Source organism: Anser brachyrhynchus (genome assembly GCF_964034855.1).
Source record: "Anser brachyrhynchus genome assembly, chromosome: 20".
NCBI lineage: Eukaryota > Metazoa > Chordata > Aves > Anseriformes > Anatidae > Anser > Anser brachyrhynchus.
Window position 1 is genome coordinate 945,689 of NC_137713.1, and position 18,797 is coordinate 964,485.

The following is an 18,797-nucleotide window of genomic DNA, read 5'->3' on the forward strand; positions in this document are numbered from 1 at the left end:
GTGAGATGCAGAAGCACTGCCTGCAGCTGGGGGCTCTATGGGGCCGGAGTGACTCCGGACACCTCTGTTTTATGTGCTGATGCAAAGACAGCATCACCCCCCTGAGGGTTTGGGACACCCAGTCAGGGCCAGCACCCAGAGAATACCCTCCGGCTGGTGTCTACACTACAACGAACAGACATCTTATAAAACGGGACGCTGCAGCTTGAGAGGCTTAGACTGGAAATTAGGAAAAGCGAGGAGGTTGCTTCAGCCCTGGAGCAGTCCTCAGGGAGGCTGCCAGCTCCCACCCACGGAGCTCCCCGGCCTTGGGTGGATGGAGCCGTGGCCGAGCTGACCTGGTGCTGGAGCTTGGAGCAGGGAGCTCGGGGATGCCTCCCAGCCCCAGCCGGCCGTTCTGGGCTCCCCCGAGCCTTTGTCCTTCCTGTAAGCATTCAATGTTACCTCGACAGCGACTAAATAACCTTTGAGTTAAGCAGCTGCCACTGTTTTATGAAGAAATAAATCTCTCTCTAAAATTGCCCTGACGTTTTTGCTTCAGAGAAAACAGTTTTGCAGCTAACTACAAAACTGAATCCCAAGGGGCTGGAGAGAACTCATTTCAGGTTGGAACAATTATACGCCATGATTAATAAATCACCTGGGTGGCCAGATCATTTATGCAACGCTTGGCATTTTATTCTGGACGCTTTGCTAAGAAAGAAGGATCTGAAAATACCAGACTGTGACAAGACCAAGCCTTCATTCCCAATATTACAGAACCTCCCCCTGAATAAGTTATATGATTAATATTATTGAAAAGCTGTACATTTACGGAATAGCTTTGGCTTTTGTGTTAATTCTTCAGTGAGATTGAATTGCCCAGGCTGCCCAGAGCCGCCTATCGACCTCCCGCAGCTGCTGATGAGCGCATTTGCAGCGGGGAACGCCGGCCAGAGCCCCGGCACCCGCGGCCTGAGCAGCCCAGCCCCGGTGACTCAGGGCTTCCGCAGGCAGGCCCGTGGCCAGGCGCTGCCCCGCCAGGCGACGCAGGATGCGGCCCGCGAGCCCTCTGCACCTCCCCGGCGAGGGATTTACGGCCGCCTCGCTCGCGAGGGGCAGCGCCATAAATACACGAGATGTGCCAAGCAGTGGTGGTGCCGCAGGAGGGCCGGGGGTCCCGGGCCCGGGCCTCCCCAGCACCCGCTGAGCCCCCAGCTGGGTGCTCGCCCCTGCCCATCGCGGGGAGCTGAGCGGGGGGTTGGAGAGCCAGGGAGGGGAGCGGTGCAGCAGCGGATGCCTGAGATCCTCACTGCCACACAGCTGCTACCCCTCAGCAAACAAGACGGCTTCATTTTACATCACGGTGTCAGAGCCTTCCCTTCCTCAAACGCGAAGCACAGCCTCTGCAAGCAAAGCCCCCTCAGCATCCCGGCCAGACCCTGCAAACACCCCCCCTGCCCAGAGCCCCCCGGCCAGCCCTGCCCCGGGGCACGGCCACACAGCCGGGGCGCAGGACAGGGACCATGCACTGCCCCTGCCCTGCCCGCACCTCCAGCGCCACGGAGCAGAGGGACAAAAGGAGAGCACCAGCAGCGCAGACCGAAGGACAGGAATAGTAATCAATCTTCTGCAAAAGGGGCAGTCACATTCCTATTTTCCTGGCGTAAGAAGAAAAGATTTTGGAGCTTGCAAACTAGGGGGAAGGCGATTATAGCATTTCAAAATGTGCTGCAGAAAGAGGATAAGACTGCATCCAGGTTTAAGAGAAGTATCATGAGAAACAGAGCTTTAGATTATGTTACATCCAGCCCTAAGTAATCTGATTAGAGATTTATTTTATGGCTTCAGTTAGAAAGACATAGGGAAAATACCAAGAAAACAGGAGGCAGATATATGTATTTTTCCCTTCAGATGAAGCATCCCTATGCATCCGGAGCTGACAAATCCCCAGAGCAACCATTCAGGCACTGACATATGCATCGAGAGCAGTAAAAGGTGACTTTGGGAAAGCTTAATTACTTTTCAAATTACAGCTGGATACAGAAAACCCACCAATTAGACAAGAAAACTTCCAACCTGTTTTTGTTCTGGGTATAGTCCCTGCCATTCTGATGCTCAATACCCTCTTCAAAAACCAGACGCGCATTGTTACACGAGGATCAAGGTCATCGAAGATCAAGACTTTTGCTGCAGCAGTCTTAGGCTGGCTGGAGCGTTTCACGTAGATCCCACGGCTGTAAAAGCACAGCCCCAGGATCTGCGAAGCAGCCCACGGGACTGGGGCAGCCGGACGGCATTGCATGGGGCACCGCGCGGCTCTTACCGCGATTTTCCACCACTGGGGAAAAGATCTGCCCCAGTCCCTGGAGCAGGCGCAGGTGAGGCACGGCCCAGATGAAGGCAAGGAGCTCCCCTTTGGCTCGTGCCAGCTGATGGAGCCCAAGGCCATGGTGCAGCCTGCACGCGAGTGTGACCAGCACCCACCCAGCACCCACCCAGCCCCGCCGCTCACAGCAGCCTGCACCGGAGACCGAGGCAACGCCATCCGGGAGTCACTGCTGAGCTCCGGGCCTGCGGGCGGCTCGGGCCGAGGCCTGCACCACCACCACACACCAGCCAGGCCGGTGTGCACCAGGCGCATCAAAACGCTGCCAAGTCTGCACAGCCCCTCGGCCCCCGGGGGGAGGCCGCTGCGCCCAACACCCAGCTGAGCCCTCTCCGAATGGACAGATTTAATAAAAGCAGAAAACACAATTCAGTTGTTTTCTTGACACAAGGTCACCTGGTCAAAAGCAAGCAAAGAAAGCTGTGAGGGAGGGACCGCAGCCTCCGCGCCCTCCACTGCCTGCTGGTGAAAGGCAGCCCAGGCAGCGGGTGAAGACAAGGCGGCCTCGGCGTTTCAGCACGTGCGGTGCAAGCGAGCGTTTGCCCAGCTCAAAGCAGGGCACAGCCCGTGGCACCGGCAGCAGCCTGGGCCCGAGGGGCTGAGATGCCACCCGGCCCCCCTGTTCCACGGCTCCTGCACCGGGGCACCGCAGTGACGGGGAAACCAAACGCATCCGGCTGGCTGCAGCGGGAGCCGCGGGCAGCCCAGCACCCCCCCGTTACACGCGCACACGCGTTGACCTTTTGCCTGACTTCAGCTGAGCGGGACCCACGGTGTTTCATCTCCGCAGCGCAATTATCAGCCTTCCCAGGAAATAAACAGGGAAAGCAATCAAAGCTGCAATGAAAGAACAAAAATTCATTACAAACGAACGACCTCTCATCTCGCAGGGAAGCCAAAGCCCGGTCAGATATCGGTACCCATTAAAAATAGAACAGGACTCGCATGAGCGCAGCGGCGGTGTTTGAAGATCAACAGAACTTCAGATAAGCTGTGCGTAAGTGCTAGGAAGCAGACAGGAGGCTAGATGGGCAGATAGCGACACTGGTGCACGCGGGCACCCGTTTGGTGGTTGCAGAGGCTTGGAGAGAAGAGACCTCAGTGGGAAAAGCAATCGCAAAAGACCTAAAACCAACGCGGGGATTAGAAGGACCCAGAGCTGGCATCGCTTTGCCCACACACCTCTGCACGCAAGCCACAGTTTCTCTAGATGTGGTGTACTTCCTTCACTGCACCTCATGAGACCCCTCTCTGTATTTGCAGGGCAAACAGGTGAGATGAGTGGTCGGTAGCACTGAAAGCACCTTCCTAACACCTCAGATCAGGCATCAGTTAAATAAATATAACAACAACAATAATAATAAAGAGCCATAGCAATGGCCAGCCCCCAGAGGTCTGCAACACCTGCATTTCCCTGCCCTGACCATCCGTGCAGGCTGGCTGGGCCCCAGCAGTGTCTGCCTGTCCCACGGCTGTGCAGCAGCCGGCCCGCGGAGGTGAGCTGAGCACCACGGAGGTGAGCTGAGCACCACGGAGGTGAGCTGAGCACCGGTGAGGTGGGCGCTGCTCCCGGCCGGGCACAGTGTGTTCCCATGCTGGCAGACACCCGAACTCACGCACAGACCCTTTGTGCCCTGCGGAGCAGAGTCAAGAAGCAATTTCAGCTTCAGCAAAGGACAAGAAATGGCACTTGATTAACCACAGGGGTGCAAATTGGTTCTTTCTGGGAACCCAGACATTCAGCCCTCCTGGAAGTGCTGCTTTGTCTTTGTTTCTGCTCCACACAGAGCCAGGCAAGTCACTCGTTGGTGCTTTACTCAAGGCAATTAGCTGTTTTCTGCTGCTTGCAAAGAGATCCCAGCTCTTGCAAATCATGTAGCCATTTCCATGTGACCAGAGCAGGCACAGAGGAGCGGCAGCTGACAGCAGTGTCAGCAGCATCTCTGCCCTGTCCCATCCCTGCTCACGCCTGTACAGCCCCCAGCGCATCACGAGGAAGCGGATAATCGCTGCAGTGCGCAGAAGATTAGCAGCACCGTGCCACTGCTGCTACACTGCGCTATTAATCTGACTTTAAAATGCACCTGAAATGGGCTGTCATCTGCTGGAGCACTCAAACTGAGATAATCAGAACTGCTGGAACATGGGCCTGTATGCCAGGATGGGGTCCGACTGCCAGCACCAGGCAGGCTGGAAGGGGGATCAGCAGTTACAAAACCCAGCTGGATGCTTTCCCACAGGGGCGATCCCATGAGCCCTGTATGGTGGCTGCATATCACAAAGGCATGCAAAATACAAACTAAGATATATCTGTGTTAGCACAGTGATAAAAAATGAATTTGTCTTATCACCTTGGAATAAACTTTGAGCACAAAGGACGGGAAGTGGATTTCACAGCGTGTGGCTATCCGTGCCCAAGTAACACAACCCGTACCAGAGCCAGCAGGAGGTCGACTCCGTGGCTATTTGCCCAAGCACCGAGGTCGGTTCTGCGCCCGCTGCTCCAGTGCCAGCCACGACGTGCCACCTCCTGCTGTGCCACCCGCCGGCACCACGCCGCCAGGACACGTGCCAGGCCACGAGCAAATGCACCTCACTCGGTGCCGTGCTCTGGTCGCCCCGCTCGGACGCAGCCGCTGGCCACAGCTGCCAGTGGGGCCAGGGAGGCACCCGAGAAGCGAAAGCCGAGCGAGAAGGGCGATGGCTGCCAGCCCCCTGGGCAGCCACGGCCCGTGCAATTAGTCCTGCGCAGGACGGAGCGTCACCCCAGGCACACGTTTCGCCTTTCTGGGGACTCATTAGTCACACGCAGCTGTTGTCTCTGCCCCAGGAGCCTCAGTGGCCTGTGGCGTGACAGGTTTATGCAGCCCAGGAAGATTACCCAAATTACAATCACGACTTGCAAAGACAACCTTGCAGACTGAGCGAGGCCAAGCCAACGAGGGCAGAACTCTTCACCCATAGCTGCTGCAGCGACACTCTCCATCCGAACACCTCAGGGCTGGATGGGAGCATTCAGTTCTCCGGTCTGCCTTCAGTATAAAACCGTCCCTCAGAGTCCAGGGGCTGACAGCGGCGTCCGCTTTTATGTGAGAAGATCTATAGATAACTTTATATATCTGCAGATACCTGTATATTTTTATATATCTGCAGGTTCTCGTGACACTACTTTTGTAACCATTCCCTCTTCAGCAGCCTCCAGAAAGCCATGGCTTTGCTAAGAAGCTTTCAGAAGGCACCTTCCCACCACACATCCCAGGACCCGTGTTCTGGTGCCGAGGCCGCCTTCCAGCCTCTGCGAGCAGAGCCGAGCGCTGGCGCTGACTCCTCGGCACGTTGCAGTGCCAACCAGCACATCATAAATCAAAGCCACTCAGTGGACAGGGAAACGGCAGCACAGGGTGACAAAGCGAATTGCCGAGGGCCAGGCAGAGGATCAGCAGCAGAGAGGAGAAGGACCAGGTGCACAACGCAGGCTGGAGCCGAGACCCCGGGGCAGCGCCAGCCCCTGCCCGCTGCAGTGCCCGTGTGAGCGTGCCGCGTTAGCTCGGTGAAACGCAGCACAGCGCTGTCATCCCCACAACAGCAGCGCAATTAAATGGAAATCATATTCTTGATAATTTGGGGTATTTTTTGCTATGAATGAAGGCTTTCTGAATAAACAAGTTTCAAGATTTCAGCGTTAAATTAAATTAGATCAGATTAGCAGAGGAAATAAGTCTTTACAGTACGAGCAGTTCCTTTGAATTTCACTACCAAATCAGTGAACTAAATGGCATCATTTATCATTAACATCATTAATAAAGCCAGATTCAGGATGCACAGCAAACAAACACCAGCAACGTGCCCAGTGCTTCCAGAGCCACCAGCACCCCTAGCCCTCGCGTCGGCCCTAGCCCCCTGGGCAGGACACGCACCCACCCTGGAGTCATTTTTCAGTCCCATCTCCGCAGCCCACGGGGCACCCTGGGAGACACGCGGGTGCTTGGTGATGGGGGGATTGCACCATGGGGAATGCAGCCAGCTCGAGCAGCGCTCCCCACTCCTCTGCGCCCCCCAAGGATCCCAGTAACTCAGTTACTGTCTCCATCTGACAATTTGTTTGATGTGAGCAAGTGAAAAGACGTAATTTGTGGAGGTAAAACACAGGTATTATCTCAATGACACATCCCCACAACAGGGAGTGCGCTCCAGTCAATCATGTTCAGAAACTGGTTTCTGTTGCTCTATGGCTTTTTCCTTGTCTCTTGCCCTGAATCAAAAAAAAAAAAAAAAGAACATGATGTAGGTAGTAGCTAGAAAACTGCCATTTTCCTTGTTAAATGCCCTCACACTGCTCGACCTCATCAAACGGGAACAAGAGGCCGGGAGGAGGCATGCCTGGAGCACCGGGGGCAGCCCCAGGCACAGCCATACGTGGCAGGAGCTGCCCTTTCCCAAAGGAAGGAGCACGACTGCTGTACACCATTTCCCAGCCCGAGCACTTCCAGGGAGAGGAAAACGGACACAGACCCCCGGTTTGATCCTGGACTTGTTATCACCGCACCCCATTTCTCTTGCCTGGCAGTAAACCTCCCTCTTGCTTAACACGCAGGTGAGGAGCAAACCATTCAGCTGGTACAGCTGCACTCGATTTTTGGAGCGCTGCTGAAGATCCGATGGACATTCTTCCCACTCCTGAGCTCCCAGTCAAGCCGAGACTGTTGGTCATTATTAACACGTCACCAAGAAGTACAACCCACGTCATCTCAGTGAAAAGAACATCGAGCTCAGCTTTCCAAATTGGAGAGGATTAACACCAAGTTGCTTCTATGAGGAAGGAGCTGTCGTAGTCCTTGGTGTGTGACACCGATAACATTTGAGAGGAATAAGAGAGGACTGTGTTTGAAAGGAGTGACCTTTGAGTCTTCACAGAGGTTTCATAATACAACCCTAACCTATTCAAGTACCTGCCAAGCCGCTACATCTCTTCTAGGTAGGAGCCTGAGATGCCCCAGCCTTTTACAAGAGGCTTTAAAGATGTGAGGATCTCAAATATCATATGGGCTCAGCTGGCTGTTGCCTGTTTGCTAACTGAGGATAACACTGCACATTACGAGCCCCGCTGGAAATAACGCTCCGGAGATGGAGAGGGACATTTCCCGGCGTGGTGGCCACGGGGCCAGGCCCCGCGGGCTGCCAGAGGCTGGGATCCCACTCAGCAGAGGGAAAAGCAACGACCAGTGGGAGCAGTGCAGCAACTAACAAAATAATCGTCAGGAATAAGCCACACCTGCGTTCCCACACCCAGCGCTGCCCTAATCCTGCTCAGGACGCTGGGCACAGGAGGGCACCAGGCTTCCCGAAGTGCACCCACCCCAGCAGCCAAGCAGGCATGGGGGCACGGCCGCGGGGGCACGGCCGCGGGGACGTGGGGACACCGGTGGCGGTGCGAGGAAGCGGCGCCCCTGAGCCATGGGTGCAGAGCAGCAGGGCGAGGGTCCCCGCAGCGCGCTGGGCAGGATGCTCAGCTCCTGCAGAACACCCTGTCCTTGTGCAAACCAGGACGCCTGGGAGCACACATCCGTAGCCAGATGGTGCCTTTATCGCTCCAGCCATTAAACATCCCTCCCCCCGTTACAACAATATTTGCTTTTAAAAGGCTGATACTCTTTCAATCCTTCTGATTGTCTGCAAACAGCTCCTATTTTGACAAGTTATAAATATAGCAGGAGGAAGGAGATATATAAACCAGCATGGTTTATTACTTCTGAAGCAGAGCTAAAAATAGACCCACGTGGGGTTGCTAAGTCCTCTGGGCAGATGTAATTGTGGATAATCTAGCTTTAAATATGTGAAGGTTGTTTTGATAGCAACAACAACATTTTAACATATGGGACTCGGCAGCACGCAGCAGCAGAGCACGCCGCTGCGCCACGTCCAATGTCTCCTGCAAGCCGCGTTCACATCGCAGAATCCCAGCTGACTGCCTCCGCGTTATAGCTTGGGTTTTTGCATTAATAAACCCAAAAATAAACCCAAATATCTATGGCAAGCCACCAACAGGAAAACCTCTAACCAAACACCAAGCCACGTCTCAGGAGCATCACTGGAGCTGCGCTGGTTTCCCCACAGAAGACCTGCCCCTAACATTTTATACAAATTCAGCTTACCAGATTGAACAGCTGAAAAACCCCAAGTCCTTACAGCTGACAGCACCTCTCTCTTCCTGGGAAAGGCTCCTCCGTCCCGAGCACGCTCTGAAACGTGCTCAGAGGATTGCCGCGCGGGCGCAGGGCTGGGTGTCTCCAGGGGAGGCCGGCAGCGATAACCGCCCTTCCCCGAAGGGGCGTACGGAGCCGTGTGCGCACCGCAGATAGGGAGCGGCGCTGGGGCCGGCTGGATTTGGTAAATCCGCTGCCAGCTCTGGGACCAGCCTGGCTGGCTTCTGCCCTGCTGCCGCCCTACCCGGGACGGCCCTGGGGCGAGCACCCCGTGGCTCGGCTGCACCCGCTCGCTGCCCACCCACCCCCCTGCCTCGGCGGTGCCACCCGCACAAGGCGCGTTGTGCAACACGACGCACAGCCCACGGCCCTGCGATGCTGCTCGAGGCAGGGGACCCTGAGCCAAGCATCCAGCCCACGGAGAGATGACGAGCAGCGACCGACCCCTCCAGCCCGTCCTGCCCTGCAGCACCCACGCACCAGCTGCTGGTCTCTGGCTGGCACAGGTTGGGACCGCTCCAGCTACCAAGCAATGGTGGCAGCCCTGGGGCCAAGGGTGCAGCTCCCCACCTGCAAACACTTTGCTCTTGCACACGAAGTTGGTGCCCCCAGCCCAGGGGCAGCCCCCGCAGCCTTGCCCCGTCCTCACTGCAGGGGCGAGGAGAACAAGGGGAGCACCGACCTCCGCCGAGCTGTGCCTCACCAACACCCCTCAGACCCGTCTCGACTTTTCTTAAATTATATGGTACCTCAGCAAGAGAGCAGCTCTTGTGCCCATTAGGAGTCATTTCTGTCCATAAAGAAAATAGGATATCATTAAGGCTCCCATCTCCCAGGTTGTTTTTCCCTTTAGAAAATGGATGTGATTTTTGACGGCGGCTCTGCTCTCAAACACGGTGTCAGCCAACGTGCCCACGCCCTCCCCGTGCTCCGTGGCACCGCGTGCTGGGCTCCGGCCGGGGGGGACACGCTGCCACGTTGAGCTGCCCCTGTCTGTCCCAGAGCCAGAGGTGAGGGCAGACACTGCCTGCTCCAGCACAGGCCCTGCTCTGCCTTATCTTTAGGCACAAAAGAGAGAGAGCAAAGAAACAAACACACACACTATCCAAATCTATTTCTGGCTAAGGACATCCCGAGCACTGCTGGTGCTCGGACTCAGTGCAGCCCACCTGGGGCACCTGCTCGCCATCCCACCCGGCGCCGTGTGTGGAGTGTGCTCGGCAGCAGCGCCCAGCACAGCCCCAGCACGGCCGCGGGGAGCTGCAGCTCCCTGCTGGGGGACGGGGCCGTCCCTATCTCAGCCCCGCAGCCAGCGCTGCCGCGAGGGCAAAGCCCAGATTTCAGAGAAGCGACGGGCGGCTGGGACGGGCCATTTCCAACTACTGGCCCGCACAGCACGGGACCTGCGCCCACCCAGGCACGGCGCTGCCCTTTCCCTTTCCACAGCTCAGGGCACCCAAACTGGCAAGGAAAATGCAGCCGACGCTAATTTCTTTGCATGAAAAGCAAATAAAGCAGCAGAAGTGAGAGTTGACTGATGATTCATTCGAGCCACCAGACGCTCTGTCCTACTTTCACCCCATTTTCACTGCTTTCTGCATTCCTCCCTTTAGATTACCAGCTCCCATCTCTGCTTCCTGGTGCTACACGAGCACTCCTCACCCTCGGAGGCAGGGCAGTGTGCACGCAGATACAGCCTGGCAGCACAGGGGCAGCGCTGGCCAGAAGGACGGGCAGGACCCCCAGCAGGAGCCGGAGCAAAGTCCCCACCTGGCTTCTCTTCTCCTAGAGGCCAAGGTGCTCATCCCCACCCGCCCTCTGCTAACATCCCCGAGCAGCCAGGACAGCGAGTGCTGGTGCACACAGCAGCGCAGGATGCGCAGCTGCCGGCTCCCGATGGGCAGAGATCCCCTGCGTGAGGAGGGACCCGGGTGGCCAAGCAGCAGCACCACCCACTGCCCGAGCTTGCTTTGCTTTTATCTGCTCGCAGTCAGAATAAACAGCAGAGAAAAGCCAAATGTTCATGTGTCTGCTGCTGGCCACACACGAGAGGAGGCACCGGGCACGGGCAGAGAGCTACGGCCTGGCCAAGCCTCACGGGCCGGCTCCTGTGGCTGGGCTCAGCCAACACCGCAGCAACCGCTGCATCTGGCTCTGCGTGCACCACGCACTGGGCAAGTACAGAAGGACATGCAAACATTTTCACACATGCCTATCTCCTCCCAGAATAAGAGGATTGAATCGTATTGCTTGGTTTTGGATACAAGCCCAAACCTGTTCAGAGTGGAGCTTTTTATTTTTTTTCTCTTCAAAATTTTGGTGGGTTTTTTGAAAGCACTCTGATTCAGCAAAGGACCCTGACCCTAACGCAGCCTCCCAGGAGCAAAGGCAGAGCAGCTTCTCCAGGGAAGTGTTAAACCAGGCACTGACAGCCAGGATGCTCGGAGCACGTTGCACCCGCTCCCCCACAGACAGCTATGGGCTGGACACTCCGGGCCAGCACTTCACGTGCTGCGTCCTGAGGAAACGTGCAGGAGGGGAAGAGGGGAAGCAGAAAGCTTGACAGAAAGCATCCGCCCCAGAAACCAGCTCCATCCTTTTTCCACAATCCTCATTAGAAAAAGATTCACTCAGATGCCGTGATCCTGAACACTTGGTTCCCAGCGACCAGACCCCATCCCCGAAGGTCCCAGATCTCACTTGTCAGCCGCTGTTAGCCCCGCAGCGGCCAGACCTGCTCGCAGCGGAGGACAGCAACACACAAGGGCTCCGACCCTGGGACTTGGGCCGCAGGCAGGGGCTGGCTCTGCCACCGACCCCAAGCAGCCCCAGCCCAGGGGTGGGCGAGGGGACGGGCAGGTGTCTCGCCCACCCCGCAAGGGCAGGATGCGGCCCCTCCGCCGAGTTCCTCAGATTCAGCAGCAGCAATGGAAAGCAGCGATGCTGCATTCCCCCAAGGTTTACGCTGACATTTTTAAGGGATTGCTCCATTTCGGAGTGAAATCTGCTTCCTCACCCCTCGCTGCCATATGAGAGCACACGAAACGCTGCAAGAACCAAACCAAACAATTGCAAGGGAAAACACAGATGAGTTATGACTCTGCCGCAGACGGTTTAAGCTTCCAGTGAGACTTTACACAAAACCAGGGGCAAGATTACAGTGAGGTGACCAAAAGAGACGGCCCAGGAGAAAGGCTCGGAAGAGCTGGCGGTGCTGAGACGAGCCACGCGCACGCCAGCAGCACTTACAATAACGGCGGCGGGGCCGTGCCGCTCGGGGCCGAGACGAGCGCCCCGGCGGGACGAGGCGGTGCCCCCCGACCCGACCCGCCCCCGCCTGGCCGCGAGCCCCGTGCCCCGCCCCCCCCGCGCCCAGCGGGGAAGTTTGAGCCCCCCCCGCCCCGGCACGGACGGGAAGCCCGGGCACTGCCGCTGCCCCCGGGCCAGCAGCGGGGGGGGCAGAGCCGGGGAGCGCCTGCACCGGGCGGCGGGGGGGGCCCGGCCCGGCCCGGCGGAGCCCAGCCCGGCGGAGCGGGGCCCGGCGCCACCTGGCGGCCGCTGCGGGCAGCGCCGCGGGACGGCCGCGGCTGAGCGCCCCCGGCCGGGCCCGGCCTCCCCCCGCCGCCCCTCTCGGAGCGCCCAGCGGCGCCGCCCGGCTCGGGGCCCGTCCGCCAGCCGCAGGCGGGGCCGGGGAGAGGCCGAAGGGCGAGCCCCGTGAGATTCCCGTGGAAACCCCAGCGATCTGGCGCTGAGGAGGGCGGATTTTGAAAACCACCGATCCAGCTGCGGCCGCCCCGCGGCGCACGGGCACCTGCCCCGGGTGGCCCGGGCTGCGCCGCCCCCGCACCGCCCAGCACCCCTGTCCTCAGCCGGCCACAGCAGAGCCAGAAGCCGCAGCAGACGCTGGGCAGCACGCCCGTGTGCGGAGCCCCCCGGGAGCAGGGCGCCCGGCCCGCGGCGTGCCACGAGCCAACGGGTGCTGCGCGCACACGGCGGGGCGGGGACGCGTCCCCTTCGGCCTCGAGGCAGAGAAGAAGAAGATGTAAAAGGCCGACGGGCAAGTTGCAGAGGAGAGGAGGGCGGCAAAGCCGAGCCCTCGCGTGGCTCCTCGCCAGCCCCGGCGGCTGCTGCTGGCCCCGGCTGCCTGCCCGGCTCGGGGCAGGGTCCCCCCGCGGGGCCGTCGCCTCCCGCCGGGAGCCCGGCGGCTGGCTGCTGTGTGCGAGACCTCGGTCCTGCCAGCAGGGACCGCACCGTGTGGGGAGGGGGACGGGGAGGAGCGGCAAAACGCAGAACAGAAATCGCCGGCGCCCTTTAAAGTCTGCCGCAAGCCCGGAGGCGCTGCCAGCCCCAGCGCCCCCAGCAATACCGGCCTCCCCCAGCCGGGCCCCGGCCCCGGCTTCCAAAGGCGTGGGACCTCCGGCAGAGCCCAGAGCAGCAGCACGGAGCTCGTCCAGCGCCTTCCGCAAGCGCTCACCCCGGGCGCTGCAGAAACGCTTCGCGCACGCAGTTCGCACGCCAGCCCCACGTGATGGGCTTTTCTCTTTCATTTCCGCACCGCAGCTTTAATAATTTCCCCAGCAGCCAGGCTGCTGAGGGGATCACCTCTGGAAGCTCCACTCGGCAGACTCCGCAGCCCAGAAGACAAGCAGTTACAAAACAAAATGAAAAACAAAGCCTGCCTCTGTCTGCTGGAGACAGCTGCTTTTCAGGCACTGCTGGTAGTGGTTTTTTGCAGCGGAGTTGAGGCCCAGCTGTAACGCATGTACTACTACAGCCAGGGTGTAATTGCAAAGCATACATTTGCATGCAATTACCCATCTTAAAGGTGGTAGTAAAATCAAAGGAATTTACTTGGACACAACCTGCTCTCCAGACCTTGTCCTCACAGGACCTAAGCACATACCTACAAGATTATTGCAATCATCAGTGCAGCTCCTGCCAAGAAACTAAATCATTGCCACATCTCCCCATTAACACAGCTCTGGCCCATCAAATATTAAAGAGCCTCAAGCTTGGACACAGCTCATTTTACGAAGGTCAGGGCAATCTCACCTCTTTGCACCTTCATATTCTGCCACCATTCCCATTATCAGATGAGCATCACATGCTCTTCCATGTGAGGTTTAGCTGTGCACGTGCTAACTTGCAGTGGTTGGTGTACAAGGCTCCTCTGTTCCACACAGACGTGATTGCATTGTGATTTTTGCTTTATAAGGATAAAGCAAGAAGTGATTCTTTGCCTGAAGGTGTAACTTAATTTATAGATTTTTTTTTTTTAAATACTTGCTGGTTTCTCTTTACATCCTACTGATGATACCAAAGAAAAACTAATCAGAACCCAGAGGGCTGAGGAGAAACCAGCAGACGAAGGGTCTCTGAGTGAAGGACAGCCCCTGAGCAGCTCGTTGCTGCAGCCTTGGGAAGAACTGATGCTCATCCTCATCCTCATCCTCATCCCACCGCAGCTCCCCACCCTGTGCTGGCCCCAGGATGTCCTGGTCCAGGGCAGCACCCAGACAAGGAGCTCGGGAGCCCTGGGGCTGGGGGGCATCTGCAGGAACCTGCCTGGCCCCTGGGAACCCTGCATTTAACCTGCACCTCAGGTGAGAGTGCAAATCAGCTGAGTAAGATCACCAGGCCCAGGGCTGCTTTTGGATATGCAAAGTTCCTTTGATATGGTTATTTTTTTGCCTGGGGTTACACTCAGGCTTCAGAAGTGCATTTATCTGCAGTCTGGCTCCGCTCTCCCCTTCCTGGGAAGCATGACCTGCGCCGTGGAGCCTGAGCGTGTCCTACAAGCTCTGCTGGCAGCCGTACCCCGAGGGGCACCGACAGCACCGCGGGTCTGGGAGCTGCTGCCTGCCCTCTGCAGGTACCGCAGGTGGCACGAGAAGAAACGGCAGCAGCGAGCCAACACACGGAGGGCTTCTTCTGGGCTCGACGCCCTTTTTGAGCTTTCACATGGAGTAGGTAAAGAGTAAAGAAAAAAAAATACAGAAAAAAAAGAGTGTGGTGGAATTGGCCTGTGCCAGAATCCCACGCCTGCACATGTCAAATCCTGCTCCCAGTCTCCATTTCGCAGCTCCTTGGTGCTGGTGCCGCTGCTGGCAGCCCCAGGCCCCGTCTCAGGCTCCCAGCAGCGCTCCCCTCCCCACGCTCCCCAGGGACAGGCGCCCCAACCCACACCCCAACACCTCCACAGCCCGCTCCTGCCCACCGCCAGGGCCGCCTCGCTCCCGCGCAGACTTCGCGGCACTTCGCAGACTTCCTGAGAGCAGCCCCTGGCCATGCACGGTGGGAATCTGAGCATCTGAGCTCCCTCCAGAGCAGCCCCTGCCCGCCACAGAGCCACAAACCCCGCGCTCCCCTTCCCCACCACACCGAGCAGCCTTCGCAGAGCCGGGGCCCCGCTGCCAGGTGCGCTTTGCAGCGGGACCGCGGCACGAGGCGGGGGCACGGCGCGAGCTGAGCTGCCGGCCAGGAGGGCACAGCCAGCCGGGCACGGCGAGACCCGGACTCACCAGAGCTTCCTGGGCATTGCGGAGGCCGAGCAGCAAAGGCGGCAGCTCAGAGCCCCCCCGCTGCACAGAGATGCTCGGTCTTCTGCGGCGCGTTTGCTCGCCAGTTGTACCTGCAGGTATGTCCCGGCGCTTCCTTCACCAGAATTAGGACAAGCGAATCCCTGGCCGAGATGCCAGGGCTATCAGTCTCCCTCCTCCTCCGATGCTCCCCCTCTGCAATGTCTACTCATGCTCTCCAGTTTCAAGTCCCTCAGACATATTCATGGTTGCCATAGGAACTAATGAAAACCAAATTAAAAAAAATAAAAGGGAGAGAGATAGAGGGAGAACTGCTTTGAAGCTGCGGTGCCACCTGTGCGTTTGAGTTCATTATCACGACCAGCAGACGCAGCAGGCAGGCAGCAGCCCCGCAGCCCTGCTCCTTGCTCGCGCCCTCCTGCTGCCGCGCTCGGTTTCACCAGACGCCGGCACCGCGGGGACGCAGGGACACGCAGCCGCCCTGGTGCTCCCCATGGGGGGCTCGCTGCCCCAGGAAGGCTGCCCGGGAGCCAGCAGTGAGGGGACCACGGTGGGGACCCTGCAGCGCCCCGCTGCACCGGGGTCCCCTCTGCAGCCAAAGGCTCCGGGCCACAACCAGCAGCCACTCGCTGTTCCGCCTCCGCCAGCTTTCCACAAGTCAATATTGATGTTTGCAGCACGCACGAGGCTTCTTGAAGTGCTCCTTGGCTTGTAGGAAGCAGCTTGTCTTTTTGTTAACAAGTTACAGAGCAGGGAAAATTGCCTACGCCTGGTATCCTAGCCAGAAGGCTGCAGTAATAAAAAGAGGGCGTTAGAAACCAAAACTACTTTTTTTATTTTAAGGGCTTTTACAAATATCTAATGTGGCTCTGGCTGGGCCCCAATTACAGAAACATTTAATGATGCAATCTGTCCACAAAGCAGAAGCGTTGAGAGGTTGTGGAAAGCATCAGCTGCAAATGCCGGGGATGGAACAACTCCAGGGGACGCTCAGCTGAGCAAACGCGCGGCTCGGGCTGGCAGGCGAGGCCGGGCAGCTGGCGGCCCTGCTCGCGACAGGGACCGGAGATGGGGGAAAGGAGCTCCTGCTCCACGGAAAAGCTTATCGCTTGGAGGGGTCACTGGTTTTGTGTAAGTGACAGCACTGGGACCAGAAGGGAAGACACAGCAGCCCAGGGCACGGCTCCCGGCTGCAAACTCACCCTCGCAGCAGGAGGCCAGGCCGAGCCGGGCCGTGCTGGGCTGTGCTGTGGGTCCCTCTGCAGCCACAGGCACCCCCCGCTCCCCAGGGGCTGCAGCTCAGCACGGCTCTGGCAGCATTTCATGAGCGTTTAAAATCATCTCTCAGCCATGCCTTTGAAGTAAGCGTTTTCATTCCTCTATCGTGCTCCGAGAGGCTTTGCAGGCACGCAAAAATCCATTTCCCCATGAGAAATTCATCTCCCCGCACTCCTGGGGGAGGAGAGAAGCACAGCTCCCAGGTCCTCTCCCAGCCGACAGCAGGAGCTGATGCGACCCCGGCCATAACTGAAGGCACCGGGAGAGGGGACTCCGGGCAGATGTCGCATTGCCGAGCATGGAAAACAAAGCGAGTGCTGGAGCCTGCACAGCCTTGTGTTATGTCATATCCGTGTTTGGGGGCAGGTGACACATTTCAGCAGCAAAGATCTTTCTCTATCACCAAAAGTGCATTATGTAGGGAAAAAACTCAACATCAGCAGCTGCCCCAGATACCTGCTGGCCTCAGGCAGGAGCGATGCCGGCGGGGAGCAGCCGGGGCTGAGCATCACTGAGCTCACCGCGAGCTGCCCAGGCACAGCTCGCGGCGCTGCCCCAGCCCTGCAGCCCCCCAGAGCCACGGGTGCCCCCCAGCTCCCCACACCTCGCCACCTCTCCCAGGGTTGGACCCCAGCACCCGCTGCGGGCAGGAGCTGTGGTGCACCACAGTCTGAGCAGGCAGCCGTGCATGGGCATTAATTGCCCCACACGGTTGGCAAAGAAGTTTAAACACATTTCTGCAGCAGAACTGCTGCACAGGCCCTGAAAAATAAGTAATAAATAAATAAAACAGGGCAGCAGCGTTCATGGCACAGCTAAATCCTTCCCAGCACCATGGGAAAAAGAAAACTCACCAAGATGCCCCCCCCCATGCTCCTGAAAGCTGTAAACGTCGATTTAAACTTCTCATTAGTTCGGTGAAAACCTGAGCAATGAGCTTAGTAACAGCATTTCTGTTGTGCTATTTACAAAGGGCATTTTACAGGCTTATTGAAGCAGCAGGTTCCCCGAAGGCTTTCTGTATACTTTTCCATTAATGAATAATTTGCACAAGTAATGATTATAAAGGGAAACTGCATGAGCAGTTACCCACACGTATTACCTTGAACTCAAGGGAGGCTTGGCCAGAATATTTCTATATTAGCACACAGTAGCGTTAACAGTGCTGGGAGCCGCAGGAGTGCTTGCAATGGAAAATCCCTGGCTCGGGAAGCGGGAGGGAGGCACAGCATGGGCAGGGCCCGGCGTGAGAGGCATCCCTGGTGCCACAGGAGGAGGTTGTTTCCTTTAATGCTGAAACCTCCTGGAAAGCCACGGCTGCGCTGATAGAAGACAATTCCCCGGCAAAGCATCAAGTCACTGGGATGCTCAGGGGCTGTCTGGGTGGAGCTGGCTCAGACCCCCTGCTCTGAACAAATTCCATCTTCAAGCGTATTTTCTGGAACAAGCACAGCTTTCGCAGCCACGCTGCCCACTGCCCTCACACCTGCCGAGGGGCCGGGCAGCAGCCCCCTGCCGGGCGGGGGGTCCCGCACACCTCAGCCCACCTCCCTGCAGGCGCGGGATCTGCCCCGCGGCCGCTGTCCTGGGCAGCGCCAGCCTCGTGCCGTCAGATCTCGGCGGGTCTGCGGCAAGCCCGAGGCAGCCCCGCAGAGCGGCACCACCACCCCGGGGACCCCACGGACAGGGACAGCCGGCGCTCCGCCAGCAGCCCACGGGGAACAGCAGGGTAAGGGGCACCGCACACCCTATATCCCACCGGGAGCTGCCCCCTCCCAAAACTGTGAGATCCAAATCCCAACCAGAGCGAACCCAGACCTTGCTGACGTTACAGCCAGCAGCCTGCCCTGCCAGCTCCCATTCCCATCCCTCCAAGTCCAACATCCTGTGAATTCCACCATGCGTGCCTTAAACCCACTAAAAATACAGCATGCATATCATCCTGTTCACCATAACCACTCGCTGCATGCATCACCTCAGACTGTAAGGAGCAGGGGCTGTGTGACGCGCACAGAAACAGCCCCTCGAGCAGGCAGACAGGGAGGGGACAGACACACCGCCCTGCACGGCTCCGCTCTGCCCAGGCCGGTGCCGCGGGGACGGGCACAGGCACAGCGCGGGGCTGGCACCGAGAGCCCCCGGCTGTGGTACAGCCACCCTGACCTGCCCCGTGTATGGGGGTGGGTTCGGTTGGCTGCTTGGTTTTTAAGGGCAGGGCATCCTCCCTCTGCTCTAGGCCATCACTGGCCACCGTGCATGTCACAGGAGAGTGGCTTTATAAGAGAAAATTGTGGTACTCACTTCATCTTCAGGCTGGCGAGCATTGTCTTGTCGATCCTGGGGAGAGAGCAGAGCAGTGCGTTACTGGTGATGGTACAGCGACACGGGTTGTCCGGCCTCGGGACCCAT

The 18,797-nt window shown here is 58.2% G+C and overlaps 1 protein-coding gene across 11 annotated transcripts in view; it reads right to left on the reverse strand.

Moving 5' to 3' along the window:
* Positions 1-18,797, reverse strand: part of RAP1GAP2 (RAP1 GTPase activating protein 2) — an 82,736-nt gene that overhangs the window by 42,986 nt on the left and 20,953 nt on the right. For 8 of the 11 annotated variants that reach the window (XM_080562739.1, XM_080562740.1, XM_080562741.1 and 5 more), the window contains one exon: positions 18,690-18,725. In XM_080562739.1, coding sequence (XP_080418865.1) covers positions 18,690-18,725 — 36 coding nt within the window. The other 3 variants (XM_080562732.1, XM_080562729.1, XM_080562735.1) reach the window with 3 other exon arrangements.